At 32.9% G+C, this 22,461-nt stretch overlaps 3 protein-coding genes across 3 annotated transcripts; 2 read left to right on the plus strand and 1 right to left on the minus strand.

Annotated features, from left to right (window-relative positions):
- Positions 1-3,348: 3,348 nt before the first annotated feature.
- LOC125215413 (eukaryotic initiation factor 4A-3-like) lies at positions 3,349-6,502 on the minus strand. The gene is made up of 8 exons (XM_048116821.1): positions 6,092-6,502; positions 5,648-5,888; positions 5,484-5,564; positions 5,068-5,175; positions 4,558-4,677; positions 4,043-4,210; positions 3,802-3,888; positions 3,349-3,707 (listed from the first exon to the last, which is right to left on the minus strand). Exons 1-8 carry the CDS (start codon positions 6,403-6,405, stop codon positions 3,594-3,596), a joined length of 1,233 nt encoding a protein of 410 aa, XP_047972778.1. The 5' UTR covers positions 6,406-6,502; the 3' UTR covers positions 3,349-3,593.
- A 5,755-nt stretch (positions 6,503-12,257) lies between these two features.
- On the plus strand, positions 12,258-13,795 carry LOC125211230 (F-box/kelch-repeat protein SKIP25). The gene is made up of 2 exons (XM_048110951.1): positions 12,258-13,063; positions 13,195-13,795. The coding sequence occupies exons 1-2, from the start codon at positions 12,364-12,366 to the stop codon at positions 13,653-13,655; spliced, it is 1,161 nt and encodes a 386-aa protein (XP_047966908.1). The 5' UTR covers positions 12,258-12,363; the 3' UTR covers positions 13,656-13,795.
- A 6,167-nt stretch (positions 13,796-19,962) lies between these two features.
- LOC125210695 lies at positions 19,963-20,982 on the plus strand. Its single transcript, XM_048110264.1, has 2 exons — positions 19,963-20,063; positions 20,139-20,982. Exon 2 carries the CDS (start codon positions 20,150-20,152, stop codon positions 20,879-20,881), a length of 732 nt encoding a protein of 243 aa, XP_047966221.1. The 5' UTR covers positions 19,963-20,063; positions 20,139-20,149; the 3' UTR covers positions 20,882-20,982.
- Positions 20,983-22,461: the final 1,479 nt, after the last annotated feature.

The following is a 22,461-nucleotide window of genomic DNA, read 5'->3' on the forward strand; positions in this document are numbered from 1 at the left end:
CTAGATCTCTTTTGTATACTTGTTAATTACACCTTAATCCGAACTTCGGAATATTCAATATGTAATAATTAAATTAGGAATATTCTATCATAAACAATGAGGAAATTGATGAGGACATACGCTTTAGATACATGAAAGAACATGGAAAATGGTCCAAGAATGAGTTCATTTTGCAGAAGCACTTATCATTGTGTCTGTTTCATTGATGTCTATTATTTGTCACCATTGTGAAGAGGTGCATCTAGTGCAGGATTCCAAGCTCACATAGCTTTCACTCAACATGTTTAAATTGTTTTCATTTTCGACACGCTGACAATGAATCCCAAGTACTCTCTCCGTCCCACAAGAACATACACTTTTCAATTTTTATAATTCTTTCTTGAGTCACATTCTCCACTAACAATACTTTTTTTTACTTTTTCTTTCTACCTCTCACTTACTTTTCTAATTGTACTTTAAAACTCGTGTTCAGCCTAAAATGCATATTGTTGTGCAATGGAGGGAGTATAAACAAATTACTAAGTTATTCAACTAAAAACAATAAATAAATACTCTATCGGTCTATGAAAATTAGTCTCATTTGCTATTTTGGGATGTTTACGAAAAATAGTCTCACTTTCTTTTTCTCTTTCTATCTCATACTTCATTCGTTCCATATTAGTGGAGTCATTTCTTTTCGACACGGAGATTAAGAAAAAATTGTGCAATGTATTAAATAAAAAGATAAGTAATAAAGTAAAAAAGAGAAAAGAGTAAAGATAATAAAGTAAGAGAGAAGAAAAAGTAAAAGAGGGAAAATGTGTTACTTTTTTACTGAAAAATGAAATGACTCGACTATTGTGAAACATATAGAGTATTTTATACTCCCTTCGTCCTATAATAGATGTCACATTTTCTTTTTTACTACTTTTATAGACTAGTTTTATGATAAATTTTGAGTATATGGAGTAATTTTAAACGAAATGGATTTGCACTATATTTTAATTTAGGAGGCGTCAACTAAGTCTTGGATTAGTTTTGATGGGTAGAAAAGGGACATTGAACATTATATCGTTCGTTTAGTCATAGTCGACGCCAGAAACTAAATCAGTTTGAAAACTCAGCACCACCAACCGTAATTATCTAAACTATGTAAACCTCCCTCTTTAAAAAATATAAATTTTTGAAACGATAAGTTTTAAGCACAATTGATAAAGTAGGGTTCACTTCCTAAAATAAAATATTTAAAATTTTCCAATTTCAAGGAACAGACTAAAATAAAAATAGTTTTTATATTTTAAAAATAGAGGTAGTATTAATCAATTCAATACACGGTTAAATTATTTGGAAGAGTACTTAATTTAGTTCACACTCTAGATTATTGACTGGTAGAATCATATATGATTTTTCTTTAAATGTTTGGATCAAAAATAGATATCATAAAATTGTTGTTTTAAATGTTTGGATCAAAAATAGATATCATAAAATTGTTGTTTAAAATATGCATTTATTCATTATTGAGAACTTGACTATATGTCTTCATTTTTTAAAAGAATAATTTACATTAGTGAGGCTAATGACTGAAAGTGAGGGTGATCGAGGGTGATAGAGAGTGAGAGAGACCGTGGTAGCATTGGACTCCCCTATGTGCTAGGGTTTTAGTCCATTTTGTAAGAGAAGTAAAGAGATGAGAAAATTGTGGATATTATTTCTCATTGGAAAGATCTACAAACAATTCCAAACCATATGCGGTTTGACTATATTAATACAATTTCAAAAAGATTCGATAAAGAAAATCAGAAATGATAAACAGTAGGGATATTGGCATTTAATATTACGAAATTTTCAAAAAGTTGGGTTTTTCCCACTAACTTTAAAATTGGCAAATCATATCACGAACTTTACCCCGGGTTTGTTTTTTCCCATGAATGAAAAAATTCATGTTATTTTAATAGATTGAAGAACAATTTTGGAGGGTGTGCTTCAAGAAAAACTATCTTTAAAGATTGAAAAACTTGAAGCTTTTAAAATTGTTGTCGAGAAATTACGAAAAAAAATCCTTATCATAATATTATTTGTGGGAATTTTTTTATTCGTGGGAAAAAACAAACACGGGGTAAAGTTCGTGATATTATTTGCCAATTTTAAAGTTCGTGGGAAAAAACCCAACTTTTTGAAAGTTTCGTGATATCAGATGCCAATATCCCCTAAACAGTAATACAAGACTCGATAAAATAAAGATATGCTTAACTGAATTGAAAGATTTACCCATCTTAACGGTCTTTATCTTCCCAAAATGTCTCGATAATTTGTGATGGTGCGACGAGGCCAAACAAGTGGTGAGGTTTCGGAATGGACTAAGAATCAATACAAAGTGCGTGTGACAGAAGCAACAATGTTAAAATTCATGAATTTTTCAATCGATGTCTAAAGTTAGAGGAAGAACGAGAATTTCAAATTGTACGTGGGATAGAGGTAATAATGTTTAAAGTTTATATTAATGTATTTTGAAACACCATTAATAATCCTTTAAATTACTTATAAGTATATTAAAAAAATACACTCCCATGTTTAAAAAATTAGCGTCATTCCATGCATCACATAAATATCTAATTCAGTCATATAGAAGTAATCAGTTACTACTTAGTTTTATATAATTATAGTAAGGTCGTCTTCATTATTTGTTGATGATGTGATGATCAGGATTGTCCCATCGTGATTTCGATTTGGTCAACTTTTTAAAAAATTAGTGTTTCGTTATTAGAGCAGTTCGAATCCTCCACATATATAATTAAGCACCGAATTTGGATTAATTTATTTTATGTATCTTACAACTGCAGGAAAGTTAGAGGTTAAACTTATAAAAATTATACCAGAGCAGTGTTGATTAGCTACGTCAACCTTCATGCTTCTATTATTTTTAAAGTAATAAAAAAATACAAATTGATATCGACAACAATAAAAAGACAAGTGCAAATCTCAGTCATATTATTGGGGTTTGTTTCTATTTATCCATTTACCCTACTGTGTTTCCCTGTTAATTTTTGAAAATTTATTTTATTAATTAAACAACGTTAGATGTGTATCATGTGTATGACCCAACTTTTTTGTTCGAATTTGTGTTCTCGATAGAATTTGACCGTACACTTTGTCCAATTAAAAATTTTAAAAGTATGTGATTCACATATTCTTTGAATTAGAAATATTGTACTTTACGAATTGATTACAAACTATATAATCGAAATAAAAAATATGCTTAAAGTAGACGAATAGTTGATTTGTAAAAATAAATTCAAGAATAATCGGATTAAGAATTAAAATTATGATTTGTAAATGAGATGAAGGCGAGAGTATTTATAGATGTATAAATGAATAAAAAGGGAGAAACAAGAATTCCATAATTTCAGAGAACTGCATATTACATGGAGATTAAATAAGATGCAGCTTTTACTAAGAGAAAACGATCTCAAGAGAAAATTTTGGACTCCAACCGTTTGTTTGTGTAAATATAGACATACATAATCCACATTACTCCCAGCATTGAACGAATTGTTTCTCACCATAATAATCATCAGTCTGCTTTCAAACTGTCTTCTTGCACCACAAAACTGATGTTAAATCAAATCAGCGACGTTCATAGGCATTTCATCGATCTGTGTACTGTAATATTGCTCAATATCTCTAAGGATCTTGATGTCATCGCTTTTAACGAAGTTTATGGCAACACCCTGCATTCATTTACCATGGTAACACCTTTTATTCCCTGCCGCACAACAAAAAAAATTTGGAAGAGAAGACATGTTACATAAGCTTGCAGCATACCTTTCGCCCAAAACGACCGGATCGTCCAATCCTATGGATGTAGAGCTCTCGATTGTTTGGAAGATCATAATTTATCACCAGGGAAACCTACGGAAACTCAATGCAAAGACACCAAATAAGTTATTGTTCAATATTTTTATATTTAACTTGGAACGATAGAGAAAGGGTAATACACTACAGCCCCTCAGAACTATCAAACTGAATGGGAAATAAACTATACAACAACAAGAAATAGCAGTACCTGTTGAACATCCAATCCCCTAGCCCAAACATCTGTTGTGATAAGTACACGAGTCTGGCCAGATCGGAATTCACCCATAATCGCATCGCGCTCCTTTTGAGGCATATCTCCATGCATGGATGAGACCGTAAAGTTATTCTCACGCATTTTCGCTGTCAGCCAATCAACCTGCCATTCAGAGAGAAAAAAACGAAAAATGTAATTAAGAGCCATCTAGATAAATCTTAAAGTAATATTTAGCATAAACTCCAGAGACTAATAAAATTATTTCTAAGGAAACAAATAAGCTTATGCAAGGAATCTGAAGGGTCAGGGATTCATATTGCAGTTTTTCTTTGAAATTTTTTTTGTGAATTCTCAATATGTTATTATGGTTTAGATTTACTCAATAAAATTCACAGGAACATACACCAAATGAAGGGAGAGACAGTACACATAACTACCTTCCTTATTAAGAATGGTAATATAAGTTTTAACAGAGAAATAATGTGAAACCAAGTGGAGGGAAAAAATACCTTGCGCTTTGTGTTGCAAAATATAACTGCCTGGGTTATGGTAAGTGTATCATATAAATCACATAGCGTATCAAATTTCCATTCTTCTCTTTCAACTGCAACGAAGAATTGCTTGATACCCTAAACATAAAAATCCATAAACAAAAATGAGAACATGGCTTCCTTCCAATATTTCATGATTTCATCTAGAAAGCTATAGCATTTCTAGTACTTTCTAGCTGCATAAGACCAGAAATACAAAGCACCATTGAGCACGACATGGACAAAAGTGAACACTTCTGTTTTGTATTTGGACATTACCGTGCCCAAACACAACATATATAGGCATGAAACTAGCTTCTTTCTTTTCTAATGTTGTTACATGATTTACATCAACATCTTAAATAAAATATTGTTTAGTGGTTCATAACATGAGCTGGACTGAGAAACTAGAGACTCATATCCTTCCCTCGATCGTGTTGAAATATTTTTACTAGTATAAAAGCAGTAATAGAATAGAAGATAGCTCACCTCCAGAGTCAATTCATCACGCTTTACTAGGATGCGGACTGGATCAGTCATAAATTTACTTGTAATCTCCAATATTTCATTTGGGAGGGTGGCAGAGATTAAGACAACCTATATTGGCACACACCAAGTTAATAATTTGAAGGGATGTAAAAGCTCTAAGGTTTTGGTATATTCAGTAATTATAGCACTAAAAGAAAATGCATCCTCCAAATCTACCAGTGAGGTTCAGCTAAAAGTTAACTTGTCTTTTTACGTAGTACAATAAAAGATAGCATTCCCAACACCTCAGCATTTCAATGGTTAAACACCTAGCCACATGTTTGAACTAGACAGATAATGAATATGATCACTTCTAGTGCAATGCCATTTCTGCATAAAGATGAGACAAAATACCACAACGATAGAGGGCTAGGTACCTGCAGGTCAGGAGGAAGATATCTGTAGACATCATAAATCTGATCCTTAAATCCTCTGCTCAACATTTCATCAGACTCGTCCTGATAAAGTTGAGAAAATAAAATAAGAATCAAGATAACCTAGTTATACAATAGGCCAATCTCTAAAAGTAAATGAAACTCACCAGAATCAATATTTTAATTGCTCTAGTTCGCAAAGTTCTTCTTTTGATCATGTCACAAACTCTGCCAGGAGTACCTGACACCACCTGAACCCCATGCTCTAGTTTTCTTATATCCTCACCCACACTTTTGCCTCCAACACAAGCATGAGCTTGCACATTTATATAGTCCCCAATTGCCAGTATCACTTTCTCTGTTTGAGAAGCCAACTCTCTAGTGGGAGATAAAATCAATGCTTGCACCCTAATTTTTAAGGATATACAAAATAGGATAAGCACAATCGGGAAAAATGTGAATTAACCATAGAAACAACAAAAATACACCAATACTGAAACCTCAAGTGGCATAAAAACAATTGTAATCAACTGAGCACAAAATTAAACCAATTCTTCCATGAAACCATAAACTATTATAGCAAAAAAGTAGAAAGGGGATAATATGCATACTCCGATGATTTGGTATCGACAATCTGGCAAACAGTTAGAGCAATCATTGAAGTCTTTCCAGTACCGGATTGCGCCTGAGCAATGACGTCACGGTGGGAGATAATCGGAAGGACCGCGCGCTGTTGGATAGCGGAGGGCTTCTCGAAGCCGTAATTGTAGATTCCGCGGAGGAGCTCCTCCTTTATTCCCATCTCGTCGAAGCTCATGATTGGCTCCACACCTTTGGAGGTCTCGAACACGAGCTTCGCATCGTCTTCCTCCATCGCACGCCGCCCCCCGCCGCCGCCGCCTCTTTGAGCCACCGCAGCCGACATATTGCTTCAATCAGTGTTGTCGGAAAGAGAAAACGTCTTCGAATTGGTTGAGCCGAAGAGAATGTGATTTTGCCCTAGTTTTTCAATTTGCGACTTGCCCCCAATTTCTAATTCTACTCAGCCTAAAAACGTTATATATTTTACTTAAAGTCGTGTTTCCGTGGACTCTACAGTGTACACGGACTACTGGAATAGGAATACTGTTTATGGAATACTGGAATAGGAATGATTAATTCATTCAAAATAAAATTTTGATACGTTAATTTATCATCTTCTTTTTAATAATAGTAGTAGTTAATTTTATGTTTTAGTGATCAAACTATATTACATCTTTCCAATAGCTAATTTGATATTTTACCAGCTTAATCTATCATTCCTGATAAAAAAGAAACGATGTTGATAAAAATATTTAAAAGCCAACACGCCCGAAGTCCCATGAAAATATATTTATGTCTCTATTTTGATTATTGATTGGTTTATGGGCCGTTCCTATGTTAATTCTGCTTCATAACTTCCCAATGAGAAATAAGTTTAATAATAGGAGCCGGCTAAATGGGCCAAAAAGATAGTAATATGGATAATAAAACATTTTAAATTACTACTATCATTCTTTGTGACAAGTGCCTTGCTATTATTATTGGGCTATAGCTCAGTTGTTATTCACTAAACTTGAGCTCGATTTGATCGATAATAGACTGAAGTTTGAATCAATTTGACCTCAATTTAGGATATGTTTAATTTCATATACTCCCTCCATCCTATTGGTATAAGATTATATACATTTTTGGGATTGCCTGTTATAATTGGGTTATTTCTATTCTTTTGACAAAATTCAATACACTTAGTCTACTGTTATTTTCTTCTCTCTCAAATTTTATTATCTCTTACTTAATCTCTATCCTATGTTTTATTTATTATATTTCCTCTGTCTTTGAAAAGTATGAATTATTTTCTTATTAGTTCGTTCCTAAAAAATATGAACTTTCTAATTTTGGAATAGTTAAACAATACATTACTCATACACATCATTTTATTTACAACTTATATCATTACATTGCACTACTAATGATGTGGAGCTTACTCTCCACTAATATTATTTACACTACATTTTATTTTTTTCTCTTTTATTTTGCCAACTATACATTAAATTCAGTGTTACACCAAATATTCAAACTTATTTACGACGAAGAGAATATTATTTTACTTTATTATCACCCAAATTTATAGACATTTGTCACCTCTCTCCAACAACTTTTGCGCTTCACCTTTAGGGGCTTTAATGTGGATTTTTTTTTTTTATATTTTACCCACAAATATGTGTTTGAGCATAAATGATATAGTTTAATTTTTTATGTTTACCCACAAATTCGTGCTTTCTATTATCCACATTAATTCATTTAATTATGATCTATATATAAAATTTGTATAAAATACAAAAAAATGTAAATTAGAGATGGGGGATACGATGAATAATCCAAATGAAATTATAATGAGTAATGATAAACAACCAAATTTTGTACAACCAAAATAAGGTTGTATTAATAATTTGATGTATTAATTATATATTAAAATTATAAATATAGTATATGGACAAGTTAAAAAGACTTATTAGCATTTACCCTTATTTTTTATATTTATATTTGAATTTTCTTTCTATTGTTTTTATAATTTGAATTAAAGTATGCACTAACTATATTTATGGTTCCAAAAAAATAAAAATTTAATACAAAAATCATAAATATATGACCACAACATTACGCACTTTCCATGTACTATATATGTATCCAAATATTTAATTAAATATATAAATAAACCTATTATTTGTCAAATAAACTAGTTTTTGATTGTACAAAATTTGGTCACATAAATTTGTTGAATTATAATTGTGGACATCAAGTGACGATGGAAAAAAGATAGCGTGAGCCATAGATTATGTGTAGGTAGTGTCTATTATGAAAGTCCATGGCGTGTTGATAGATGTCACTTGTCAACATTTATTGGACGGTATGATGTGTTTATGGCCATTTATTTTGAATTGGAAAACGGCCTGTTTCTACTTTTATTAGAGTTTGATGTGCTATAGCCATTAATTTTGAATCAGAAAACAAATTATTGCTATTTGTGTTTATGGCTACATATTTCTTCACTTTTCTTTTCCCATTAACGATTGTTTCTAGGAGCAACAGATGCATAAAAGTTGGAGTAGTTAATAGTATTAGTGTATTTATATACTGCTACCTCCGTTCCTGAAAATTTATCCTACTTTTTCATTTCCGTCTGTCTCCCAAAATTATTCTTATTTCACTTTTACCATTTTTGATAGTGTACTTCATATTCCACTAACGCATTCCTAGTTAAATTTTATTATAAAACTAATATATAAAAGTAGGACCCACAATCCACTAACTTTTTTAAATCACTTTCCATTACATTTTTTAAAACCAGTGTCGGGTCAAAGTGGGACAAATTTTGGGGGATGGAGGTAGTAATAAATAATATGTCAAATTGTCTTTAAAGTCATGAACTTTCAACATAGTTTGGTTTTTTCCGTAAATTTTAAATGTTGCATGAAAAATCATGAACTTTACCAAACTGTGTAAATTTCTCATCCGACCTGACCCGATAGATTTCCGACACAAACTTATCCTACGTGACCTCCAGAAGCGTGACTTGGCAAATGACAAATTTAGGGTTCAATTCGTACTATGAAATTCAATTTGTATGTTTATGTCGATTTGTACGTTTTCATTTGTTCTACTTGTATGTCTGTGATAGTCCAATGTCAGAGGTTGGAAAGATAGAAGAGAAATAAATACTCAGAAATTAGTGGAGTTTTGACAAGTCACGCCATCGACGCACCACGTAGGATAAGTAATTGTGTCGGAAATCTATCAGGTCGGGTCGAATGAGAAATTTACATAGTTTAGTAAAGTTCATGACTTTTCATACAACATTTAAAATTCACGAAAAAAATAAATTATGTTGAAAGTTCATAACTTTATATGCAATTTGCCCTAATAATAGTGCTCCATTTCTAAATTAATAAGTAGATTGCATTTCTTGATTTTCAGTTTGAGATTTATCTATGCAGCTCTGTTGAAGTGTTTTAGAATTTTCAAGGGCCCAACCATAAAAATTAATTTATGTGTCATACTTGACAAACTTAAATACTATATAATTCTAATTTTATAGTAGTAACTTTTAGAAAACATGGGATCATTAATGTAAAGCATGTTAATTAAAAGTCAAGTTTTTTTCCTAAATAGTAGTTCGCTTTAAAGAAAGAACGGCCTATTATCATAAACCCAAATACAATACTATATGCAAATGGGTGATTAGAGAAATGTTTATTTTAGGTCGAGCTAGCTGCAAAATAGTGCAAAAATATTACTCCGTATTATAATGATTAGACCTTTGTATAGTCTTCAATTAAATAAGTTCCCATGTGAAGTTGTTATTGTTAGTAAAAGTAAAATATTAACTGATCGTGAAATATACAATTGAAGTACAAACTAAAATTATAGTAATCTGAAGTAGCAACTCAAGTAGTACCATATCATGCCGATAGTGTTACATTACATTATTGTTGTTTCGTGTTTATTCATACCAAAAGATCATGTGGGGTAACTGAAAATCTCCATGAGAATTTAAATATGATAAAAATCAATATCTTTCTCTAAAAAGATTGTCAATACAATTTTTTAATATCAAGGAATTGAATCAGTCTAAATTTTAAACCAAGCTAATTAACTACTACCACTATTATCGAAATTGTGTAACGTGCATGGTTAGGAAAAGAGTGAAATAAAGATTCGAAAGTGATACTAACTCTGCCTCTCATTTTATAATTTTAAGACCAAATAATTATAAAACTCTCGAATTCACTTTTATCCTCAATATTACAATTTCTTTAAATTTTTTAGATTCGAATTTGAGCTTCTTGCGCTTTTTGCATTTATGTTTCTTTTACCCAAACTTTTGTCGTTATATCTCTCTCTGTATTTATTGCATTCATAAAATATTAGTAACACATTTCTTTCATTATTCTAAGAATATGCAGTTGAAGTTACGAGGTTACCCTCACCTGGCTTTCGTATATACTTCAAATTAATAAAATATTTCATTCATTTCGTAAGTACTAGTACTATAATTTATTTTGTAACCATTATATCCTCAATTGGATTTAATTCGTAAACATGATCTACGATAAAAATAAAAATAAAAGAGTAATAATGTAAAGAGATTTGAATATTTAATAAAATTATTAATTTATTTTCTAATCAAAATTTACAAAATTTTCTTAATGCAAGTTACTGTCGTTGCATTATTCTTCATGTAAGGTTAAATCAAACCCTTTGAAAGCGACAATGATAAACTAGTTTGTGGAAGTTAGGTCATTCAGATTAAGTTTTGTTTGAAAGATAATATATTAATCTTTTATTAAAGGTAAAATGGTCCTAACTCCTAAGACAATAGGGGTAGCGAACAAGTCTTCACAAACTAAACATTTTTCTAAATGGTATTTATATCTTTTAGGTAGAAATATTGAATTAATATGCCAAATTTCTCAACTGAAACTGACAATTAAGGTGATTTTCGAAATATTATACTATTAATTTGCTGAATTTCTCAACTGAAATATACAATAATTAAGGTGATTTTTTTACAAGTTCACACTAAATCAATATCCTACATTTAGCTAGCTCGATATTAACTTTAATAACCTGTACAACCTTCTAAATCCTACTTATACACTAGCTTTCTTTTAATAATATAATTATTTTACAATCCTAACCAGGCGTCACGTTTCTATTGGACAGATATAAGCAATAGAACGTGAACTGTCATTTTTTTGGATGGAATATACCCCTCTGTTCCCATTAAGTTGAGGCGGAAATTTTTCGTCACGAAATTCATAAAAGAAATGTTTATTGTGTTAAGTTGATAAATAAACATGTAAAAATAAAGAAAATAAAGTATAGATAATAAAATAAAATAGAACAAAGTAAAAGTGAAAAAAAGTTAATTAATACTCCATCCTTTCCCCATTAATTGACATCCTTACCTTTTACTATTTTTTATAATGAATCTCACATTCCACTAACTCATTTCACTAACATTTTATTATAAAATTAATACTCCATATAAAAGTAGGACTCACATTTGACTAACTTTTTAAATTCATTTTCCACTATATTTTTCAAATCCTGTGCCAAGTCAACTGATGTTAATTAATGGGGAACGGAGAGAGTACTATATACTTCCTCCGTCCCAAAAAAATACGTACTTTGGATTCGACACGAATTTTAATGCAAAAATTGGTAAAGTAAAAGAGAGGTTGAGAGAAAAAGTAATTAAAGTATTGTTACTTATAAGTGGAAAATGAGTCTCACCTCATTAGTTGGAAGAGAGTTTACAAAATTAGAAAATACATATTCTTGTGGGACGAACTAAAAAGGAAAAAGTACATGTTTTTATGAGACATAAGAAGTGCGAAAATAACTCAACTATGAGAGAATGGATCTCGAATAATTAAAAATTTTCCAATTTAATTTGTTCAAATAAGTTCATATCGATGGTAAAAATTGTCAACCCAATTATTTATAGAAATAAAACCACTTTACTCCGGAATACCAAAAGTAGCGATTTTAGATTCCCATGGAAAAAGATGTGACGTAATGTTTGATTAATGAATTGAAGACTTTCATTGTAGTGAAAAGACAATGGCAAAACTGTAAATAAGCGCATATACAAGTGGGTGTGTGCTACTATCCAACTTTTGCCTTTTATTCTTGACTTAAATACCTCATTCAAATAACTAATTTAATAAATAGTAATTTAATTTATCATAACCGTATTATTTTTTGAAGAAAGAGAAAGAAAAATGGGTTCATTATCAAATAGTGCATCAATCAAACTTGAATTCCCCTCTTCTTTCCTCCTTCCATTACCTCTCCGATGAGCAATCCCATCTCCTCCACAAAAAGGCCAAAGCACCACCACGAAGATGCCGCCGACCACCGCCACCAGCCGCTACTCACCGGAATCCCCGATCACCTGAGCCAAATCTGCCTCTCTCTCGTCCCCCCTTCCACACTCTACTCCGTCTGCAGCTCATGGCGCCGCCTAATTTGGTCTCCCTCTTTTCCCCCTTTTCTCTCTCTCTACGCCCTACTTCTCCCCGCCGATAACCTCCACCACCACCTCTCGTCGAATTCCCTGCAATTCGCCTCCTTCGATCCGATCTCCGCCAAATGGCAGCCGCTCCCCCCGCCGCCGCCGGATTGGCAGCTCAGATTCCTCTTCCGCCACCCCTCCTTCATCTCGCGGAGGATCCCCGTCCAATCCGTCGCCGTCGCCGGCAAGCTCGTCGTCCTCGCCGCCTCCAACGACGACTTCCTCCCCGCCCTATCGCAGCCGATGATTTTCGATCCGATCTCCGGAAATTGGACGCTCGGACCGCCGCTCGCCGCCCCCCGCCGGTGGTGCGCCGCCGGCGCTTCTCGCGGCGCCGTCTACGTCTCCAGCGGCGTCGGATCTCAATACAACACCGACGTCGCCAGATCCGTCGAGAAGTGGGATGTAGGCTCGCTAAACCACCACCAACCGCCGCTCCGCCGCCGCTGGACTTGGCAGAAGCTGCGAAATCTCAAAGACGGTAACGCCAAATTTGAATCTGCTAATTTTCAATCATCGATTCGTAATCACTAGGATTTATCCAATTAATTAGGTGAAATTACAGAAATCATAATCGAATCGAATCGAATTGAATTGAATTGAATGGAGCAGGGAAATTCAGCCGCGACGCGATCGACGGCGTGGGATGGAGGGGGAAATTGTGCATGGTGAACGTGAGCGGCGTCGCGGCGAAGGATGGGATAATTTACGACATCGAGAAGGATTCGTGGGCGGAGATGCCGGAGGGGATGCTGGCGGGGTGGAGGGGGCCGGCGGCGGCGATGGATGAGGAAACGATCTACGTCGTCGACGAATCAAAAGGCCTCCTCAAAAAATACGATCACGCCAAAGACGCGTGGGCCCACCTGGTGGTGGATGACAGGCTTAAAGGCGTGCACCACCTCGCCGCAGCCGGCGGCAAGGTCTGCGGATCCGCCGCCGACGGCAGCACCATTGTGGTGGTGGATGTGGCGGCGCCGCCTCCTGCCCGGCTGTGGGAGGTGGATGCGCCGCCTGGATTCCAAGTCTCGGCGCTCCATATATTGCCTCGATTGAGCAACAATGCTACCTAAAATTTTTTGATTCATTTATTTGATTTTTTTTAGTTTAATTTTGGATTAATGTTAAAAAAATGGATTATTGTTTAGGTAGAAAGGTGAATATTGGTTGTGAGATTTTTGTTTTGTGAAAGGCATTTTAAAAGGATTTGGAATTTAGGGCATCGTTATGTAATTGGAGTACGCCACGTTACTCTGTAAAGAAAATTTCCGAATAAATTAATTTCCAATTAAAATTTTATTTATTTATCTGAAATTATAAAAAAATTAATAAATTAAGTTCTGATTTTAAATTTATTTCTATATCTCTGTGTGTGTGCATCGACCATTTTTTTACATGTGATTAAAGTTATACGCTTGGAACGTTTATTTTGATTTTTATTTCTACATATGAGTTTATCATTTACTACTTGGGGTTTCACTATATGTCGTGGTTATATTGTGCAGATTAATTAAACAACAAAATATAAGAAAGAACGAAATACCTAAACTACACTGAGTGAACGAGGGTCAAATTTACAAATTTACTTGGTTCGTTCTTTTTATTTATATTAGTAACTTTTTAAAATTGTGGTTGTCAATTTGTTATAGTATTATTCCTTTCTTTCTGGAAAATATCTCTTTTTTTTGTGGTCAATATACTAAACGAGAAAAAAAAAATGAATAATATGAATAAATATATTAATATGTGAATACATGTGATTTCAGCTAAAAGACAAAAGACAACTTTTCAGGATGCATTTTAAAAGGATTCTAAATCGTCGACTTTATCTTCTGCAAAAGTACAGATCATGTGCCGTATGGTCGTGAATTTAATAGTAGTATATTATAGTATCATCAATTTTTGCCGTCAGCCAGCGATTCATATTTTATTTTGTACATGGATATTTTCATTTGAGGCATTAGTAGTCAGTAGCAATAATTTACTAAGTTAGTAACCTTATTCACACTACTCCTTATACTGGTTTTCGAACAATTTTAATCTTAAATTTTCATTATTTTTAATCATCATCCATTTTACAAAAAGTAAACAACGTTATAAATAACAAAATTACTTCACTAAAAATCATAAAATATCTAAATGAATTATACTGGAGTAGTATTTATAGAGTTTGAAAATTACAAATACCAAAAATTAGATATCTTTAAAATTACAAATGAATTAAAATAAAGGGATATTGGCCCCTAATATCACGGAAATTTTAAAAAGTTAGGTTTTTCTCACGAACTTCAAAATTGACAAATAATATCACGAAATTTGCCCGAGTTTGTTATTTTCCACCAACAAAAAACTTCCGGCTATATTAATGGATTGATGAACAATTTTGAAGGGTGTATTTCAAGAAAACCTATCCTCAAATATTGAAGAACTTGAAGCTCTCGAAATTGCTTTCGAGTATTTGCCATAACTTTTTCAACGATGAGAAATAACAAACTCGGATAAACTTCGTAATCTTATTTGTCAATTTTAAAGTTTGTGGGAAAAACTCAATTTTTTAAAAGTTTCATGATATTAGGGGCTCATATCCCTAAAATAAATTATTTAAATTACAAAAATATCTAAATGGATAATAATCCTACTAATATTTATTGAGCAATATACCATAAGCCCCTTTCCGTGTTGCACCCTTACCCATACATGGCGCAATCCCTATCCCTTGGAATCCTGCCCCTCCCTCCACCTGCAATGGGTCCCATACCAAACCCCTCTGAGCGGTGCAACACCTCCCATTTTGTTTTGTTACCAATGCTCTCTTAGAGCATCTCAACGATAGAATGTATATAGAAAAATGTATATCATCTATTTACTTTTTTAAAAGGTAAAATATACATTTCAAAAAAGGTATATAGATAAATAATTTTTAAAAATAAAATAATATTATAAAATGTATTAAAAAATATAAAGTGTACCTTTTTCCTTGGAGAAGGTTTTTTATGAAAAGAAGGTAAATATGGTAGTTATAAGATTTTACCTATCCATTGATGGGAGGTAAAAATACCTCTTCAAAATGGGAAAAAGGTATAATACCTTCTCAAATACCTCTCTCATTGGAGTATGATTTTTCATATAAAAAAAAGGTAAATATGATAGTTATATTAATTTACCTTTCCATTTACCTCTCACATTGGAGATGCTCTTAGAGCATCGGTAATCCATATTTTATCATGTACTACACAATTTATACATTAATGTATATATTTCTTTGTCAAATTATCATTCCCTCTAATTTTTGCATCTGACCACATCTTCTACAATCCCATACGTCTAATCCAACTATATTAATTTTTAACTTTTTTTAGTTATCAATTATTTTGTAAAATTAAAATAAATAACACAATAAATTATTAAATGACTACATTGAATTTCTTTAAAAATTTATTAATTGAAAAGATGAACTTCAATGTTGTAATCTGTTGGTGTGTTTTCCAAACTTATTCGAAGCGATCAGCTTGAATGCAGACAGAGAAGGACATCGACATGACGTCTCCAAACTTGTTCAATGAGATCGACTCATTCTTTACGCATAATAGCACAACTATGAGAGGTTGCATGTCAATGTGCTTTTATGTGTGAAGAATAAGCTAATCCCATTGCAGAAGTTTAGAGATGACCAAATCTAATTAAAAAATATATAATCATAATAAATAATATTAAAAACTCAACTTATGTATTTGAAAATTATAGTGTATGTTGGTATGTATGTGTGGTCAATATTATCGTTCAATTGGGAAAATTAATGCACTACAATTGATATTTGAACCATAAGGATTTTGCTAATTTTCGTAACTCTTATACTAATCACAATATAATTTATATTAATAGAAGAAAATGAAAAAAAAGGTTTGCGGATACTTACTCGGGTTTGGGTATCCACGTCGTGTATCAGGCTGGTTGCCCAAAGTTACATGTAGGTTGGATATTAAACATAATATTTTAACATTTTTCGGATTCAAGTATCCAATTTTATTGAATCAAATTTCCGTGAGTACTCGAATTTGCAGGCCTATCTCTATTTTGCTTATTTAACTAGTTTTGTTGGAAATGTCGACATAGATATAACCCTACCGGCTACGGATATCATTATATGTCCTAGAAAAGGCACTTTTTATTTATTAGGTCAGACTATTTGATTCAACTAACTTACTAATCTTGCAGTAGCTCTAGACGAATTTTGTCCCTTTACAAATCCAAATTTGAATCACATACTATAAAATTTTATTTCATTTCATATGTCATTAAATCAAATATAGGCAACTTATCCATATAGATACATTAATGTTTATGGAGGGGTATATATAATTCTGAGTTAATTAGGCAACACCTATAAACTAATCTTCACCGTTGAAGAACCTCCATGGTGTTTGCCTGAATGGTGATAGTTATGAACCAAAAAGGACATATTAGTAAATGAAAATTGTTTCACTACCTTTTGTAATAGGTTTAGGGGTACTTACTAAATCAGTTATATGTCACTTTCTTCACGCATATCTCATTTTATTTAAATTAAATTCCGGTACAAACCTATAAAGTAGGGCGGCCTCACATATTTAATAAGTCAATGACAAAATAACCTCTTATTAAAACTAGGACGTGGATCCTCTACTGTGCATTTCAGCACAACAGCCCCGGCTATTCCACACAAAGAAATAAAATAAGTAAGAAAATTAAATAAAATACATTAAGTAAAAATATATTATTTTAATAATTTATATGGAGCGGCAAGGGCTGCTGTATTGATATGCATAGCAGAGGATCCCACCCCTTAAAACTACAATTGCTACTGATCATCTTAATCACTAGTAACTCTCTCAAAAAAAAAAAAAACTAATTTTATCATTTTCAAGTGTCTACCGAAAGTAGATAAATTCTAAATATAAAAAGTTTTAAATGAATACTAACCCTACACATCATTTTTTATGTAGACCCTTCCATCACCTCTTCTCTTCTTGTCTTACTTTATCAACTGTGCATTATTAAAATACGTGTCATTTACAACTTTGTCTATTTTATGTGGATGGAGGTAATATTATTTAGAAAGCAATTTTGTAAACATATGAAGCTAATTTATCTTCACTATACATTTATACTCATCTTAATCACTAATAATTAGGAAGCCAATTCTTTCAACAAAAAAGTAATTAGGAAACTAACTTATCTTCATTATGTTTATCTGAATCCATAGGTAAAATATTAAAGAAAAAGGAGTGAAAATTCCATAGAGGAGTAGGCAACCAACTCCATACACCAAACAATTAAAGTTAATTCCCTTGACTTAGACCTTACCTCTCCTGTTCTCCATAAGAAATTTGCCGGCCTTGCCCCTTGGTATATTAAAATGGTGTTTATATAATAATCCTTACTCCTTTATCAAAGGAGAGAGTAAAGCAATTAAACATGTATCTGGCATCATCAATATGCCAAAGGAAATGGAAATATAATATGATTGACAGAAGTACTTATTGTTCTCATAAAAAAATGTCACATGTTTGAAAAATGGATACAAGATAAAACGAATGGAAACATATAGAAATAGAAATGTAAAAATCAAACATAGGGTAAAAGAGAAATCATAATAATAGCCAAGTCGATGCGTCATCTCTCAGCAAGACGAGATACGATTTGGTAGTGCTCTTGGTTCAGGCGAGTCGACTTTAAAGAGAAAATGACTTCATTTTGTTTGTGGCAGTAACATTGACAGAACGATCTTCGACGAATCGGAAGAGGAGCGGACAAAGCTCGGACAATAAAGAATACTGAGAGCTTTTTGTATGTTGTGTTATGCAATAAGAGAAGCCAACTTGAATCTATGTTGTCATTCATATAGATTCAAATGCTGCAAAGTCACAAATTTGAATGGTCAGCTCATTCATGTCACAGATGGAAGTTACAGACATACACCTAGACACATGTTCACCGTTATTTACCTACATAAAAGGCATATAATTCATGATACATCTCAGATCAATCAAAGACTATTGTTTCACGTTCAAAATACACATTTATAGTCACATCTTTTACAAGCTTAGCCAAAATAAAATTAGCACTAAACTTTCAAGAATGTATGTAATACTTATTAGGGGGTGTGATTAATTGCTAACTCACCCCTTAATTGCTAATTACAACTAATTTTAGACTATAGGATTTTAGAAATCTAATGGTGTATAAATTTCAATGTGTAATTTCGTTTTATTATTATTTAAATTTTTAAAAAAATAAAAGAACTATTAAATTCAGGGTTTTGGATCAAAATATTAATATAGTGTATTAAACATATGAATGATATGCTTGGAATATGTCAACATAATTTTGAATTGAAATTTTATATGTATTATGTTGACATATTTTATTAGCTATGTTTACATTAATCTGGCAATACAAAAATACGAAAACTCAATAATTTTTTTCAAATTTTGACATTGGAATATATGCAAGTGAGATCTCATTAGAATACTTATAAAATTATTTTTAATTAATTTGATATATATTGTGTGAAAAAAATAATTTAAATTGAGATAGTTATATGCATTTAAACTTTTTGATATTTTTAAAAAGTTAATTATAACTATTTTATTGTTAATTGACGTAGATACCTTAAATGACATTTTTTTATTGGATACATTGATACTCAAAAAGGATAGATATTGGCCCTTGATTTGAGGATCTAATATCTATCATTTAATTATAATTAACAATTCAAATATAAGTCAGATATAACACAACCCATACTTATATTTTAGGTTTAGGATTTAACAGAATCGTGCTCTAACTTTGAAAATTCATTCTGATTTGACTCGAAACCAAATATCAACGAAATCAGTGGAAAATATAGTATTTCATTGCCCGAATATATATCAACGAAATCAGTGGAAAATAATAAACCATAGGTGTCTAGTTTAATAGGATTAATTTTGAATTCAAAATTCTTTGTCATTTAAGATCTATGACAATTAATAAAAAAATTGTATATACCTCCATAAAAAGATGAGTCTTATTTTCTACTAATAATATTTTAATTATTTTTCTCTACATTTAACTTATTTTACCAATTTACATTAAAACATGTGTTGTCTACTATCAAAATTATTTTTTACTATGAACGAATGTAGTAATTTATACTCCCTTTATCTTATTTAGATGGTAACTTTTTTGAATAACACAAAATATTCGATGGAGATATTGGGTACAATTAAATAAAGACAAAATATTCGATGGAGATATTGGGTACAATTAAATAAAGAGATACTAAAATTTACAATATTATGAATAAGAATAGAGAAAGATAAATCTTCCCTATACATATCACACAAACAAAAGACGTTTAAAAATATTAGTAGTAAATTAGAGATATAGTTGAATTTGAGTTTGTGATATGAAAATCCAAGTCCGGGACGCATAAGGATTCCGAATCCCCATCTAAATTGGTATGTCTCCTCTACTCTCTATATAAACACATAATTATACCCTAAACATAATTACACCTTTACAACACCACTCAGCGAGAGAGATAATGGAGGATGTTGAGCACCACAAATCAGATGAAGAATGGGAGGAGAGAGGAAGCACTTCAAGGGATGAGAATGTTGTTACAGATTATATCTTCTTTGGAATTCCACGGCCTAATAAGATAGATGAAGAATTCTTTGGAGCGATCCGATGCCAGATTCCACGGCCTAATAAGATAGATGAAGAATGGGAGGAGAGTGGAAGATCAGATGAAGAATGGGAGGAGAGAGATGAAGAATGGGAGGAGAGAGGAAGATTAGAGGAAGAATGTGAAGAGGAAGAATGGGAGGAGAGAGGAAGTACTTCAAGTGATGAGAATGTTGCTTCAGATTATATCTTCTTTGGAGACATCCAATGCCTGCTTCCACGGCTTAATAAGATAGATGAAGAAGATGAAGAACTTAATAAGATAGATGAAGAAGATGAAGAATTTTTTGGAGCGATCCGATGCCTGATTCCACAGCCTAATAAGATAGATGAAGAATGGGAGGAGAGAGGAAGTTCAGAGGAAGAATGGGAAGAGGAAGAATGGGAGGAGAGAGGAAGTAGTTCAAGTGATGAGAATGTTGCTTCAGATTATATTTTCTTTGGAGCGATCCGATGCCTGATTCCACGGCCTAATGAGATAGAATCATGGCCTCTAACTCTGCCTCTAACTCTGCCTAAGACAGAACTGAAGCAACAAAAATTCATCAAGAAATTATCAAAAACCGATAATGACAAACCAAAAAGATAAAAGTCTAGCACACGAAGAAGAGTTTCCGGTTCAACCTCACAAATTTCCCTAATTTGCTTTGTTTTTTTTCGTTTCTTTTTCTAGGATCAATATTTTCAACTATTTTTCTTTCTATTTCTCTTAATATTTTAGATAGGTTGTTTTCAGTATCATGAATTTCTAGTTTTTTTTTTTTTTTGAATGATGAGTTTCATGAATTTTACAAACTTCTTTTTGTGTACTCAATTTCGTTTATCGCAATCTATAGATGGAAATTGATGCAAAACATGTACAGAATGACTTAAATTAAATGGATAAGTAATTAATCAAACCATAGTTTTTTTAAAACGAAAATATTATAAATAATTAAAATCTGACTTCAAAATATTAAAACTCATTATTTATGTGTGGTTCGGAAACTCTTGAATTTTAAAAGAAATAAAACAAAAACAATAAAATTTAAAATAAATTCGGAGAAATAGTAAAAAAAACTTTTTGCCTTCTAAACAATATTGGACGTGAGCAAATTCCAAGTATTTCCGACAAAAAAAAAAAAATCAACAATTTCAGCGTCACCCGCAAGAATTGCATCTGAAACATCTTATCACATCTCGTACTATTTTAAATCACGCGTTAGGGTGTCTCCGGCGGCGCCCCTCCCACTCGCCCTTCCCATGCCACGTCAGCACTAGCCCCTCCCATTCCACTGCCACATCACTAGCCCTTCCCAAAATTAAATTAATTCACAATTAAATTAAAATTCACGGAATTAAAATTCGACACAAATACGAACGGAAAATACGAATATTTCAATAAAAAAAAACATACATCATTCGAAAAAAAAAATTACATAGTAGATAGAAAAAAAAAACAACCACATCAGTGTCCACCCCTCCGCGTCCAAACCTCTTCGATGATATCCTCCTGAAGTCGAATATGGGCATTTTTTTGCCGCATGTCGGCAAATGCACGCAACCGCTCAACCTCTCCATGAGGTACCCCCATGTTCACATTCGCGGTGGCCACGCCGTGGCTTGGACCGGCACCCGTGTCATCTTCGCTGGTCCACTGAGTCAGTTCGTCCTCTTCACTTTCGACAATCATGTTGTGCAAAATGATACACGCGTACATGATGTCGCCGATGTTGGGAATATACCACTGCCGTGCCGCTGCCTCCTGCCGGGTCGCAAAGTAGGACTTCTTTGGCCCGATCGCATGCTTGATCGTCTTCACAAAGACGGGCCAGTTTGGGTATATCCCATCCGCCAAATAGTATCCCATATTGTGCCGGGTTGCCGTTGGCGACGAAACCGATGGCGAGATCAACGCCATTGCACCGATCGTTGAACAAAGGGCGACGACCGGAGGACGTTGATGTCGTTGTTCGACCCGGCCACTCCAAAATAAGCATGCCATATCCATAGCCGGTAGTCGCTACAGCTTCAAGGATCAACGTGGGATGCTTGGCTTTGAAGCCGGAAGTGTGTATCCCCTTCCAGGCGGCGGGGCAGTTCGTCCACTCCCAATGCATACAATCGATGCCGCCCAACATCCCAGTGGAACCCGTGCACCGACCCGTGCATATTAATCAGCCGCCGGCA

Source organism: Salvia hispanica, chromosome 3, assembly GCF_023119035.1.
Source record: "Salvia hispanica cultivar TCC Black 2014 chromosome 3, UniMelb_Shisp_WGS_1.0, whole genome shotgun sequence".
In the NCBI taxonomy this organism is placed as follows: Eukaryota; Viridiplantae; Streptophyta; class Magnoliopsida; order Lamiales; family Lamiaceae; genus Salvia; species Salvia hispanica.

Excerpts from the sequence above, each read along its gene's own strand:
- LOC125210695 (XM_048110264.1), top strand. The coding sequence starts at position 20,150 with ATGGAGGATGTTGAGCACCACAAATCAGATGAAGAATGGGAGGAGAGA.
- LOC125211230 (XM_048110951.1), top strand. The coding sequence starts at position 12,364 with ATGAGCAATCCCATCTCCTCCACAAAAAGGCCAAAGCACCACCACGAA. Across the intron at positions 13,064-13,194 it reads GCTGCGAAATCTCAAAGACG|GGAAATTCAGCCGCGACGCG; the intron begins GTAACGCCAAAT and ends TGAATGGAGCAG.
- LOC125215413 (XM_048116821.1), bottom strand. The coding sequence starts at position 6,405 with ATGTCGGCTGCGGTGGCTCAAAGAGGCGGCGGCGGCGGGGGGCGGCGT. Across the intron at positions 4,678-5,067 it reads GTGATGAATTGACTCTGGAG|GGTATCAAGCAATTCTTCGT; the intron begins GTGAGCTATCTT and ends TTTTATGTTTAG. Across the intron at positions 3,708-3,801 it reads CCGGTCGTTTTGGGCGAAAG|GGTGTTGCCATAAACTTCGT; the intron begins GTATGCTGCAAG and ends AAATGAATGCAG.